This window comes from Podarcis filfolensis (genome assembly GCF_964270895.1).
Source record: "Podarcis filfolensis genome assembly, chromosome: 13".
Taxonomy (NCBI): Eukaryota; Metazoa; Chordata; class Lepidosauria; order Squamata; family Lacertidae; genus Podarcis; species Podarcis filfolensis.
This window is the reverse complement of record NC_139615.1, coordinates 19,312,187-19,325,294: the sequence shown is the minus strand read 5'-3', so window position 1 is coordinate 19,325,294 and position 13,108 is coordinate 19,312,187. Positions and strand designations below refer to the sequence as shown.

The 13,108-nt window shown below is 45.7% G+C and overlaps 2 protein-coding genes and 1 long non-coding RNA gene across 7 annotated transcripts in view; 1 reads left to right on the top strand and 2 right to left on the bottom strand.

Moving 5' to 3' along the window:
- The window catches only part of LOC310746482 (excitatory amino acid transporter 2-like), a 29,791-nt gene extending 17,649 nt beyond the window's left edge, over positions 1 to 12,142 (bottom strand). The window contains exons 1-3 of one of the 5 annotated variants that reach the window (XM_083580257.1): positions 11,667 to 12,141; positions 10,123 to 10,752; positions 3,983 to 4,145 (exon numbers count right to left, since the gene is read on the bottom strand). In XM_083580257.1, coding sequence (XP_083436383.1) covers positions 3,983 to 4,112 — 130 coding nt within the window. In that variant the 5' untranslated portion in view covers positions 4,113 to 4,145; positions 10,123 to 10,752; positions 11,667 to 12,141. Of the gene's footprint in view, positions 1 to 3,982; positions 4,465 to 10,122; positions 10,753 to 11,549 lie in introns of those variants that run through there. The other 4 variants (XM_083580258.1, XM_083580259.1, XM_083580260.1 and 1 more) reach the window with 4 other exon arrangements.
- LOC310746562 lies at positions 205 to 4,569 on the top strand. The gene is made up of 3 exons (XR_014540745.1): positions 205 to 297; positions 3,471 to 3,789; positions 4,463 to 4,569. It is a non-coding gene; the product is annotated as an uncharacterized lncRNA (long non-coding RNA).
- A 207-nt stretch (positions 12,143 to 12,349) lies between the features above and the next one.
- FLT3LG (fms related receptor tyrosine kinase 3 ligand) overlaps positions 12,350 to 13,108 on the bottom strand; it is a 31,692-nt gene continuing 30,933 nt past the window's right edge. The window contains exon 9 of the mRNA XM_083580411.1: positions 12,350 to 12,694. The gene's annotated coding sequence lies outside the window, so the exon portion shown is untranslated. The remainder of the gene's footprint in view (positions 12,695 to 13,108) is intronic.

The following is a 13,108-nucleotide window of genomic DNA, read 5'->3' as shown; positions in this document are numbered from 1 at the left end:
AGTAGATAAATAGGTACCACTCCGGCGGGAAGGTAAACGGCGTTTCCGTGCGCTGCTCTGGTTCGCCAGAAGCGGCTTAGTCATGCTGGCCACATGACCCGGAAGCTGTACGCCAGCTCCCTCGGCCAATAAAGCGAGATGAGTGCCGCAACCCCAGAGTCGGTCACGACTGGACCTAATGGTCAGCGGTCCCTTTACCTTTTTAACCTAGCCATGGCTACTAGCCGTGATGGCTATAGTCTCCCTCCACTGTCAGTAGCAATGAAGCCTCTGAATACCAGTTGGTGAGGATCACAGGTGAGCAGAGTGCTGCTGTGCTCATGTTCAGCTTGGGCATTTGGTTAGCCACTGTGAGAAGAGTGTGCTGCACATGACGGGCCATTAGCCTGATCCAGCACCGCTCCCCTTATGTGCTTATGTGTTTATTTGAATTTTGAAATACTTTATTGTCACTTGTACAACTTGTATACAGTGAGATTACACGAGCACCCTCCACTCAGCTCTCTTAGTCTTAATTCCCCTCATTTACTGACGCACACCCACCAAACCCAAAAGCCAGTTGCCCTGTTGTTATCTTTTCACTCAGCAGCCTAACAGCCCACGGATAGAAGCTGTTCTTTACCCTGTTGGTGCGACTAATCATGCTTTTATATCTTCTGCCTGAGGGCAGGAGATCAAGAAAGTGCCAAAATATTATGAAGATGTCAAGGAAGGAAGGAAGGAAGGAGCCAGAAAGAGAATAACTGTGCGGCTGATAATGTTGATCTTCTCTTCCTTTTTCAAAGCATCTTTCCATCATTGTTTTTCATAGATTTGGACTGCAATAAAGAATTGATTGATTGTATTCCATAGAACCATAGAATCCTAGAGTTGGAAGGGGACAATGAGGATCATCTAGTCCAACCCCCTGCAATGCAGGAATATGCAGCTGTCCCATACAGGGATCGAACCTGCAACCTTGGGGTCGTCAGCACCACGCTCTAACCAGCTGAGCTATGATGTTGTCTGTATTGTTTAATATTGTTAGCTGTCCTGTGCTCGTTCGTGAGGAAGGGCAGGGAGTGCATCCAGTGGAGGAAATAAACCAGTTATTAAGCTACTGTTCAAAGGTACACAAGCTTGTGTGTTTGCAGCCAACGAAGAACAGACAAAGAGGTCTGTGGGTGCTTGCGTACTGCTGCACACAACAGAACTTGAACTTGATAGCAATACACGCAGTGAGAGTATCTCAGATAGCGCACACTTTGAAAGCTTCCCTCCTTGTTTTATGGGTCCTGTTCATACGTCAATTCCACACCCTTTTCCTCCTCCACGTCTAAGAAACGGGTCCTTTTTCTTTAGCTCCTCTGCCCTCTGCCTATCCCTGAAGAGGTCATCCAGGGCCAAGAAGCCAGCCATGCTGCAGGGCGACGAAAGGGTGTGTGTACGGCTGCAAGATATGGCAGGTTGCCCAGAGATAGGAGATTAGATGAGGGGCTATGGAAAGTTACTACCCAGATGGGTCTTTTTAAAAGGAAAAAGTAGCCTCATTGACAGACAGCTTGCTTGCTTGCTTTATTTATTTATTTATTTATTTATGGATGGCTTGGGGGGTCAGAGAGGTAATTCTAGAACAATCACAAAGTCTTTCTGGAACCATTCATCCCCTCCCCCCCACCAGACTTTTTACAATAAGGAAAATGAGTGTAGGTATAATTTGCTTAATGTAATGTTGACTGAAAGTTTATCCTCATTGGTTTGCACAAAGTTTTCAGGGAGTTCAGATGATAGCTACTTATTGAGCATCTCTTCTGATTTGTTTCTGGGAATGTTGTACGACATTGTTCTCCATACCTAAGCTTCAACCCAGACTGGTGTTTCATTGTGGATATAGCCTGCCGCATGTTCTTAACACAAGAATACTGCATCAGCGGTGGGTTTATTCTGCTTTCATTTATTCCATGATGCTTCTCCAAGGCTACCGCGTTATTGCTAACTGGAGGGGCTGTAGCGGAACCAAAGTGGGGTAAAAATAAAGCAGGATGTTTGTGGTATAAAATGTTACAGGATTTCAGCAGGAAGTTATGGACTGGAAATGCAGCGGTGTGACCTCTTTAAACCTTTTGAATGGTATTGAAAGCGCAATTGCAAGTGACTCCTCCGATAGCATCCTCCTGAGCACAAATCATAAAAAGGACATCTCTGGAGGGACCCTAAACTAATTGCACTGGCTCAAGTGCCTGGCAGATCAGGTGTGCTGGATATGTAACAAGACAAGGGATCAGCTCACAACCTGCAACACAGGATGGGAGACAGCTCTGAGTGGGGTTGTTACTGTTTGCAGAGAAGAAAGAGACAATTAAGAAGTGATCGGATAGCTATCTTCCAGTACAGTAGTACATTGGGTTACATACGCTTCAGGTTACATACGCTTCAGGTTACACACTCTGCTAACCCAGAAATAGTGCTTCAGAACTTTGCTTCAGGATGAGAACAGAAATTGGGCTCCGGCGGCGCGGCAGCAGCAGGAGGCCCCATTAGCTAAAGTGTTGCTTAGGTTAAGAACAGTTTCAGGTTAAGAACGGACCTCTGGAACGAATTAAGTACTTAACCTGAGGTACCACTGTACTCGAAAGGCTACCACATAGGACGATGATGCAGCACACTTGTTTTCTGTAGCTCTAGTGAGGGTGAGGCTTTGAACAAGAGCTTCTAATTATAAGAGAAAGGATTTTAACTGAAGCTTAAGAAGAACTTCAAGATGATACAAGCTGTTTCACAGAGGAACTAGCTGCCTTGGAAGATGGTGAGTTCTCTTTCTTTACATGCTCTGAAGCAAATGCGGTAGTGGTCTTCTAGCAACAGCCAGGGGGTGTTGAGCTAATGACCTTCAAAGGCCCTTCCAGCTACAATAATCTATGGACTCAGCTACATTCGTCAAGAAACAGTGTTTTGAATGCGTTATAAACATGCAACACCAGATGGTGCCAGAGAGCAAAACAAATTTCTAAGCAATTTTCCACAGTGTTTTTTCTTTTGTTATAACGATTTAATTTTTGACTTAAAGTGTCCCCCCCCATGTGTAGATCCACCCTATGAGCAGTGTAGATCCACCCTAGAGCAGTGGGACAAGTAGATCAGTTGATAGGTCAAATAAGGATAGAGGCTAGCAAGAGGGCATCCTCTCCTCCATCATATCACTGTAAACGCCATATTGGCAGAATTCCAGATCTGGGACAGAGAAGGCAGAGTGCCAAAACTTAAGCACATGGGGGCACACACAGAGACACACACACACGTCTGTTTTGGAAACTGCCACTTCCTATGGGAACATCTGGTTTTGAAGAGAATGGCTAGAGTTAGAAAGGTTGTTTTAATCTAATGAGCCAACTGGCAGATATTTCTAGGCCAGATTTCACTCACAGCCCATCAGTTCCTGACCACTGCTTTGCTGATCTGCCTATCGCACTACTACTATTTGTCATTTGCAGACTGTGCTAGATGCTGCACAGAACCTAGAACAGATGTCACCCCTGCCTAGAAGGACTTAAAGGAAGGTGGAAGTTACTTCAGGCATGAAGAACTGCAGAGAGACAGAAAGGGGTAAACAGAGACTAAGGAGGTTGTTCCCAGACGGAGGCTGTGCGGCATTTTACCAATTAACAGCTTGGGACTAGTTTACTTGAGGGATCGAGCTTGCACTTTCACAAGTGCCAGATAATCTGCATTTCATACCTATGATAAAGCAATCTCTAAGTGTGTAGCACCTGCAGTTTTACAGTTTCAGCACCAGCAAGTCCATCCCAACACGTAAGCCCATTGTCTATAGTTGCTTTCAAATTCTGTTGATTTTTATCTATATTTTATGGATAACTATCCTCTTTTATGTGCACTGCTTAGAGATTGGTTGATTTTTTTAAAAAAGTGGTTCATAAGTCATGATAGATAGATAGATGATAGATAGATAGATAGATAGATAGATAGATAGATAGATAGATCTTACCAACGATGGTGAGGGTCAGCAGCAGGTTTCGCATCAGCCACCCACAGTATTTATCCAGGCAAGGTTTTGGCAGCTCTTCCAAGCTGATGTGGGGCCCATCCGCCATGGGGACCTCCACATGGTTAGTCATTTCCGGGGCAACTCCCAAAGCCCCTTGTTTCGTCTCAAGAGGAGAGGGGGGAGAGGGGAGAAAACAAAAAGTTAATTTGGATGGAAACAAAACTCTGTTTTTCCACTTCAGAACAGAGAGGGGCTGGGGCACAGACCAATCTGGAGGGCACCCCCTTTGACTCAGACCACAACAACAATAACAACAAAAATTAATAGATGAACGCAGCATAGTAATCTATTAGCAAGACTTTTAATTTACTAAAAATGTGCCCCTGTTTAATCAGGCAGCATTTTTTTTATTTTAAAAATGCATTATTTTTTAACACGGTTACTTAACAATAACAGCAGGCCTCTTCCTTTTTCTCGCAGGTAGGAGGGAAAGCCTCTACAACAGAAGAGCATACGTAGGGATGGTTCCATATTCCCATCCTACTGAAAGCAGGCCCACTGAAGTCAATGGGACTACTCTAAGTATGTTGGGAATCTAGATCTGACCTGTTATCTGAAAACAAAGTATGTTTTTTTGCTTCAGAAGTCCCCCCCCCCATATACAAATGCATGTGAATTTAATTGACTGGCTAACGGATTAATCTAATTAAATATAAGATTAACTGAGATTTATTTAATCAGGTGAGAGAGAAATGACAATAACAATAATAATAATAATGGAGTTTCTCCTATGTGGTGCATTTAAAGATTTCAAAACACTTCACAAACATTGGCTCAGGCAATGAATTGGGTTTGTGCTGGCAGCCCTGGGTCCAAATATGGCCTCTTGTGAGTGCCAGCTAGTCCATCAGTTGCCAACTTGACTTCTTTTCTTCGCCCATTGCCAGAAATAGACTTCTAAGGAATGAGAATGAGTAATGCTCAGGGTAAGTTCTGGTATCTCTTATCCTAGAAAAATAGCACTGGCTGTCCCCTTAAGGGCAACGTGACCTCCTGATTCCCCTCTCTCTTCCCGGGTGACTAGGGGAAACCCAGCCAGAGGCCTGTGTTAAGAACCCTGCTCGTGACCTGTACGGAACAACACAACCAACACCTTTGAGGAGCCTGACTCAATAGCAAAGCTCAGCAGGCAGCCTACTTGGCAGGAGTATGGTCCTATAAGGGGATAAATTTGGCCTGACTGCCCTCCATCACTTCCTCAATACACCCTCCCTTAAAGGACCTCTTTTCGTTCTCCGTCCAAATGGAATAAATGCTGAGATACTACTGGGTGGTGGTGGGTTGGCTAGAAAGGTCTTCCTTGAGACTGCCCTGACTTTGATTGCGGGACAATCCTTCTGCTCGAGCGAAGGGTCAAGAAGAATATTTGGCACCGTCTAGCTGGGAAGCGAAGAACTAGCCGGGAATGGGACAGACAATCTGGGCCCCGACTGATGAGCCTTCCTGCCGTTAATCAGCTAGGGGATAATCAAATGGACGTATTGGATTTTGGTCACGGCATCCGACCAGATCACGAAACTCCGTCCCCGTTAAGCGAGTGGGCGTGATCCGCTCTGCAGATTTAAACTGGCTTAACGGTTTTATTGGTTCCTGTGTGAGTCACTGATACAGGCACCCTGGGACCAGGCCATTCCTTCTTCTCAGTGGCGTAGCGTGGGGGGTGCAGGGGGGGCCGGCCGCACCGGGCGCAACATCTGGGGGTTAGGGTTAGGGGGCGCAAATCCATGGGTTAGGGGGCGCAAATCCATGGGTTAGGGGGCGCAAATCCACGGGTTAGGGGGCGCAAATTACTTGCCTTGCCCCGGGTGCTGACAACCCACGCTACGCCACTGCTTCTTCTCAAGTAGTTCTCTCAGCTGTCCCCCCCCCCGCCGCCAAAATCACATTTCCTGTTATGGTCGCAATAATTTCTGGAACACAATCTCAGGCGCAAGAAGTAAGGCGAAGGTGTCAGAACAGGTTTGGTGTGCCAGCCATGGAAAATCAGGCACAAAACAGCACAGGTCAGCAACTAAGCACAGATGCAATGCCAGCTGATCCAAGCCTAGAAGGGTTAGGAATAGTATAAGCAGTGGCGGAGGAAGTCTCTTGGGCATCTGGGGCAGTGTGCCCGGGGGTGGTGGTGAACTGCCCATAGGGGCTAGGGACAGGGCGTGCCACATGGCGCCCATAGTGGGTAGGGATGGGGCGGAGCTAGCACCCCCACTTGCTCCGCCTCTGAGTATAAGATGTCTTATACTGAGTCAGACCATTGGTCCATCAAGTTTAGTATGGCCTACACTGACTGGCAGTGGCTCTCCAGGATTCGGGGCACGGTTCTCTCTCAGCCCAGGGATGCTACTTGGGACTTTTAGCTGGTGCTGTAAAACTGAGCTACGGTCCTCGTGGTCCAGGAAAATTAGAGTTGGTCTAATCCAATGCAGTCCCATGGACTGCAAGAAGATCAAACGTATCCATTCTTAAGGAAATCAGCCCTGAGTGCTCACTGGAAGGACAGATCCTGAAGCTGAGGCTCCAATACTTTGGCCACCTCATGAGAAGAGAAGACTCCCTGGAAAAGACCCTGATGTTGGGAAAGATGGAGGGCACAAGGAGAAGGGGACGACAGAGGATGAGATGGTTGGACGGTGTTCTCGAAGCTACCAGCATGAGTCTGACCAAACTGCAGGAGGCAGTGGAAGACAGAAGTGCCTGGCGTGCTCTGGTCCATGGGGTCACGAAGAGTCGGACACGACTAAGCGACTAAACAAAACAATCCAATGCAGCACTGCTTATGATTTTATGTGTTCCATGCATGAATCCCCATGTCAATCATTAAGGCAGATTTGGGGGTTCAGAAACATACAGGTTTCTTCCATGCCAGCCGCCAGTTCTGTGCAAACGGACCTACAGGACTGTCAGAAGGTCAGAGTGTGGCTCCAAATGAAAAAGCACTTTATACCAGGGAACTGGTTCCCTGAGGTGAGAGGGCACCAAGGAGTGCTCTTAACCTGGACTTGGCAGGACACTCAAGTGGAAGTGTCTGCCGTCAGCTGCCCCCCTGACCATGTTGTGTGCTCTAGGCAAAATCAGAACAGTTCTGCTTTTGGGAAGAAGGGAAACTTCTAGAGACCTGGAAGGTGGGGCGGAAATGACAGTGCTAGCAATTCACATCAACAGGAGTTTAACAAGGCATCCTACAAAGGCAAAACAACAGGAAATAGGGCAGCGGTCAGGGACAGATATAAAAAAAAAATAGGGGCCTCCTTCCTTCTGAAGGTTGCCTGGACACCTTTCCAGTGAGAAGAGGCTTGTCAGACCAGGTGAGAGGGAGCTGTGTCTCAAAGCACATTTTGGACATACAGGAAGCGTCAAAACGAACAAAATCAAGCACTAGTTTTCTTTTCTCCTGTGAGATTTCTCTGTTTGCTAAAGACAATTCCCTCTTCCCTTCATTCGATAAAAATCACACTATGCAGAGGGAGATTCCTTTCGTTGACTCATGCGTTTCCCAGGAAGCTGTGGTTTTCTGTCTCCTACAACTCCCAGGATTCTTTGGGGGATGCTGTGACTGTTCACTTAGCATGAAACCAGATATAAATTTGTAATGGTGAGCAGATCAATAAACCCAGTAGTGTAAAGGTCATTTGCAGAAGAGAAACAGATCCCTGCCCTGTACGACAAGCAATGCCATTTGTGCAAAGATATAGACATAGGCCCCAATCTAGCGCCAGCTGTACACGAGTGAATCTGAGTTGCGGGCGTATATCTGTGTTAAAGATGAATCTGGCCAGTTCGCTGGGGATAGAGTGAGCACTGGGGCATAGATGCAAATTATTAAAGGAAGGATTGGCATATCACACAATGCAAGGAGATGGTGCAGACAGAGAATTATGGGTCCAAACTTTAGGGATGAATCTCTCAATTAAGGTTTCTCTCTACAGTCGTACCTCAGGTTACGAACACTATGGGTTGCACGTTTTTCTCTCTCCATGTTTTCCCTTAGGTTAGATTTTATTCTTTATAATGAAAGAGCTGAAAACTGTTTAATGGGTTGCGCGTTTTTGGGTTGCGGACCGCGCCGAACCCGGAAGTACCAGAATAGGTTACTTCCGGGTTTCGGCGCTCACGCAGAACCACAAAATGACGTCACGCGCATGTGCAGAAGCGCCAAATTGCGTCACGTGCGTGCGCAGATGCAGCACTTCAGGCTGCAAACTCTGCAGGTTGTGAACATGCCTCCCACACGGATCACATTCGCAACCCAAGGTATGACTGCATTTCTAATGTTTTCCAATCTGAAGTTCAGTTCTCCACATTTCCACATCAGTCTGACTTTTTAACTCTTCATGAAAACCCACCAGCATTTTAGTGCGAATTACTCCTAATATATGCATTTTTATTGCACTTTTGACTAATATACTAATATTTGCAAAACAAGTTGGCCTCACATCATGCATGTTTGTGTGTTAATTTCACAAGTATATGTATCTTTATACATCCTACAATATACTTAGCTGGAGAACTGCATTGCAAAATTCAGAGAAGTGTGAATTTCAAAGGCTGGCTAAGTTTCGGTTTGCACACTGTTTCAGAAAGTGTGAATGAGGTTTGCTTAAATAAATGTGAAGTGAATCAAATTTATCCCCTATCACTGGTCCACACATACATTTCCCCCTTCTGCATTTTGTTCGAAATTCTCCTCTCCCCTTCTTTTGTTGACCAGCAGCTGGCTCCCATACGCCGAATCTCCTAATCCATATTAACTTGCAGGATTTGGAACCTCTGGGTGGTTCAACGATTTCAGTCATGAGAATAAATATAGAAAAGGGACACATGCAAAAATTCATCCTTCTCCTCTTAATTAAGTCACAGATTCCTTTCCAACGAGGGGGCAGTGGAACCATTTTAAAAGTTTTTTGGGGTTTTTTTTAAGGATGCAATCGGGTTTAGATTAAACCAAGAAAAGACAAGGATTCTACATTTCTACTGAGCAAGCCAATGCAGGATCAGAGGCAAAATCTCATAGAGGTGAACCCCCCCCGCCCCCAGCCATTTCCCAACACACACACACACATACCTTTTCTGGCAAAACTTGGCAAATTTTGGGTTGAAAGGAGAAAGCAGATGCAACAATATTTTGCTTTTCAAATATTTTGTTGGAAGCTGCCCAGAGTGGCTGGGGAAACCCAGCCAGATGGGCAGGTTATTATTATTATTATTATTATTATTATTATTATTATTAATATATCAACATCATCATCTTTGATTGATGCAAGTGTATGCAAAAGTTTGTGTCTCACAGGATTCTTCTTCAGGCAGTTCTGATGAAGACAAAGTGTCCCGTGGAACTCAAAAGCTTGCACCATCCTGCAGCACTATACAATAAAAAGATACAATTTCATCTGCTTTCTAGCTCCTATATTTTGGGATCACCATACTACCAAAGACACTTACAGAAGCATTAATCCCTTAAATGGAAAAAAAAACTCTATGTCTTCCCATGTTCATACAGAGTACATACAGAAATGACCCCATATTCTACTCATCTTTTAGTAGCCAGTACTCGATTAGCATTCCCCAGAGAGAAAGAAAAGGCCAACATTTTTTTGCCCCCACCCCGCCATTTCTCAGAGAACCTCCATTTCTAAGTTGTACAAGGGTTGCCAAATTCTTTTAGCTGCCCCTGCTCCTGTGCCTTTAACATCCAGAAAGTGAGTGAAGCTTTCTCTTTATGCCTGTGTTCAACCCAGCGGCAGGACCTGCTTAGGAAAGCAGCAGTTCTACATTGGAAGCATTGTTATTTAGAATTTAACACACATAAATTCTCCACTGCCACCTCAGAAATGCTGGATTATACCCCCCCCCCACAAAGACTACCCATTTCCCAACTCTCTTCTGGGATGAGTTTATCACAGAACAGAGGGCAGCTCCCTCTAGAGGGGAAATCTCCCCATGACCTTTTGTCTAATCTTCCCCCCACCTTGTCCAAAAGAGCCCTTAAAGAGGCTGGGCAAAATCTACCCCCTAATCTCTGCCTCCCTGCACCCCTTCTGGTCCCCTGCCCCACCACCATTTCCCCTGGCTGCCTTGCTCCTTACCCCACGTAGGGAGGGGGGGACGGTGCGTCTCGGCGGGAGGCAAAGGGGGATCTGAAGACGGCGGGCGGCAAAGGGGGAGACTCTGGTGGCTTAGTGCCCCCGTCACTCGACGACGTCAAAGAACAAGTGTGGTCAGCCAAGGGGGGGGGGGAGTAAAGAAAGATTACGAACAGAAAAAGGAGCAGAGCTATGCAAAGGACAGGAAAAATGGACATGAGGATAATACCCCTAACTGGGGGCTGAGCAGACAGCGCTGTTTAATCAGCGGCCTTTTTAAAAAAGGGGGGGCAGGAGAGTCATCAAAGGTGGCAGGTCAGGGTAGGCACCCACAATGAAGAATTTATTTTATGAAATACAGACTTGGTCCTACTGCAGTTTCTCAGGCAATGTGGGGTGTTTTTTTTTGAGGGGGGGGATCTGTTAGCAAATGCCATCTGTCCCACAGAGAGAGATTTAGTGTCATTCAAACCACTGACGTTTTGCTGTCTTAACTCACCTCGAACTGCTTGCCGCATCAGTAACTTGATTTCATTTTTAAAACATAGGTATTGTTACCTCCTTGAAGACAGATCATTGCTTGTAATAGGACAGAGAATCTTGGGCCGGCCCCACATGTTAATAGAAGTTAAACTGATGATCAGAGTAAAAAAAAAGGGGGGGGAGCTTTAGAGTTACACAGTACCCCAGGCAGAATGGAAAAGTCACTGGTGTTCAGAGAGAATATGGCGGAACTGTTTTACTAACAGTACTACACTGGTAAACGCAGAACGTATTTTTAATGCTTATGAAGGCTCTGCCAAGTGACTTTCTCCAAGGAATACAGGAAAGTTGCAAACCATTCTAGAAGCATGGGCATCCATAACCCCATATTCCCAGGTCCTTTCTTCTTCTTTTTTTCAAAGGGGAGAGTTTAGAGCATTTATAAAACCTGATATATAAGGCAAAATGTGCAGGCAATGTTCCTTCTCATTTGTGTGTGCGTTCCCCGCTTTCAGCATTTGCTTTTAAATAAAGATATGCCAGCCTCACCCAACACCCCTGTGAGGCAGGCAGCTAGGCAAGTAGGTAAGCTGGGCTGAGAGACAGCGACGGAGAGAGTGACTGGCCCAGGGCCTCTCAGTGAGCTTCATGGCCAAGTGGGATTTGAACCTAGCCCTACATCTGACCCTCTGGGCCTGCTCAATACAGTGGTACCTCGGGTTACAGACATTTTCAGTTACAGACACTTCAGGTTACAGACTCCGCTAACCCAGAAATAGTACCTCAGGTTAAGAACTTTGCTCCAGGATGAGAACAGAAATCGCATGGCGGCACCAGGAGGCTCCATTAGCTAAAGTGGTACCTCAGGTTAAGAACAGTTTCAGGTTAAGAACGGACCTCCAGAACAAATTAAGTTCTTAACCCGAGGAACTTCCCATCCTTTTTACCTCGCGTGTCGTGGGGCAGGGACTTCACTCTGGGAGCCTTTTTTTGGCTGAAGAGCTGGGTACAAAAGCTCAGAATAAATAAATAATACCAGTATGGCACAATTCAGGCCTACTCACACGCAACAGCCGCCGGTGGCCTTTAATTGGGGAACCCTCTTGCCTTTGGAGCAGTTTGGGCATCTACGTCACAACAAAAGAGAAAAAGTTACTGCTCTTTGGCAGAGACGATGTGGCTGAGGTGATTATTGCCCGTAACGGGAGCAAGCAGTTTTTCTTCTTTAGAGAGAACTCTCCCTTCACTCACGCAGATTCCAGAGGCCAAATCTCAAATATCCAAAATAAGTATAGATATAAAATATAAATATGTAGCCTTGGTGGCCCTCCACAAAGTCTGACAGATTTATCGTGGTGCCAGGTTTAAATGGGGGCAAGAGCTCACTTCATCAGGGGATGATATACTCCATGCATTTCCTGAAGCTGGTCCACAAAAGCTTATGCTAAAATAAACCCTTGAAGGGCGAGAAGACTTTATTGTTCATGTGAGGCCATGTAAGCCTAGAGGTTCCTGCTCCAGGTTTGAGGGGCCCCACCTATATCAGTGACCCTCTAGCCACCATTTTAAATTTCCCCCATGAGCCTGAGTGACGCTACGTTAAGAACTCTGTGGTACTTTGTGAGGAATTCAAAAAGGCAGGTGGCTGTCAGGTCCAGCTGCCCTTCCCTGAGAAGACTAGGTACCGAAGCCAGAATTCCTTTTGGTTCATGCTACTTAAATGATACGTTCACATGGCTACTAAACATTTTTGTTTATTTGTATTTTATTTTTATTTATACAAAATAATATATGTACATATATATATTAAAAAACAACTGTCCATGTTTTTCTCCTCTCACGCTTCTCAATATAAAAATGGCGGTGCAGCAACACCCAGTGGCAGAATCCGGAACTGATGCCCACACAACTCCTCAGAGGGATGCTGCAGATGAGTCTCTCTCCCCACTGCCTGTCTCCCCCCAATAGCTATGGAAGTCCAGTCCTCCAGGGAGAAAACAGTGGGAGCGGGGCATGTGCTGCTGTTGTTGGTGTGTGAGCAAAAGGATGCCGTCCCATTCATTGTGGAGGGGGCCATTCATGCCTGAAGATGCTGTGGGAGGAAGATAAGATGACAATAAAAAAACATTGGTTGAGGCCTGGGCAGAAGAGAAGCCAGGAGTGAGGAGGTTGCAGAAAACACACAAATCATTTGGTCATTTTGCAATATTCCCCACTAGGTAAGACCCTGAAGCTTGCCCGGAGTCTAATTCTCACTCAGGTGGCTGTAAACATGTGCCAGGCAAGTAACATTTCAGAGTTCAAGCTTGGAGCTTATGTAATTGGTTGTTCCTCCGTAGGAATGGATGAAATCTGTCCATTTGGGGGCTTTTTCTCCATTTCTCATTTTTCTAAACTTACGTTCAGTTCACCACACACCCTCATCGGTTTACAGTTTCATAAAAAATTAAAAAGTCTTCATGAAAACTCACTGACATTTTAGTGCAAATTTAATCTTTGCACACGA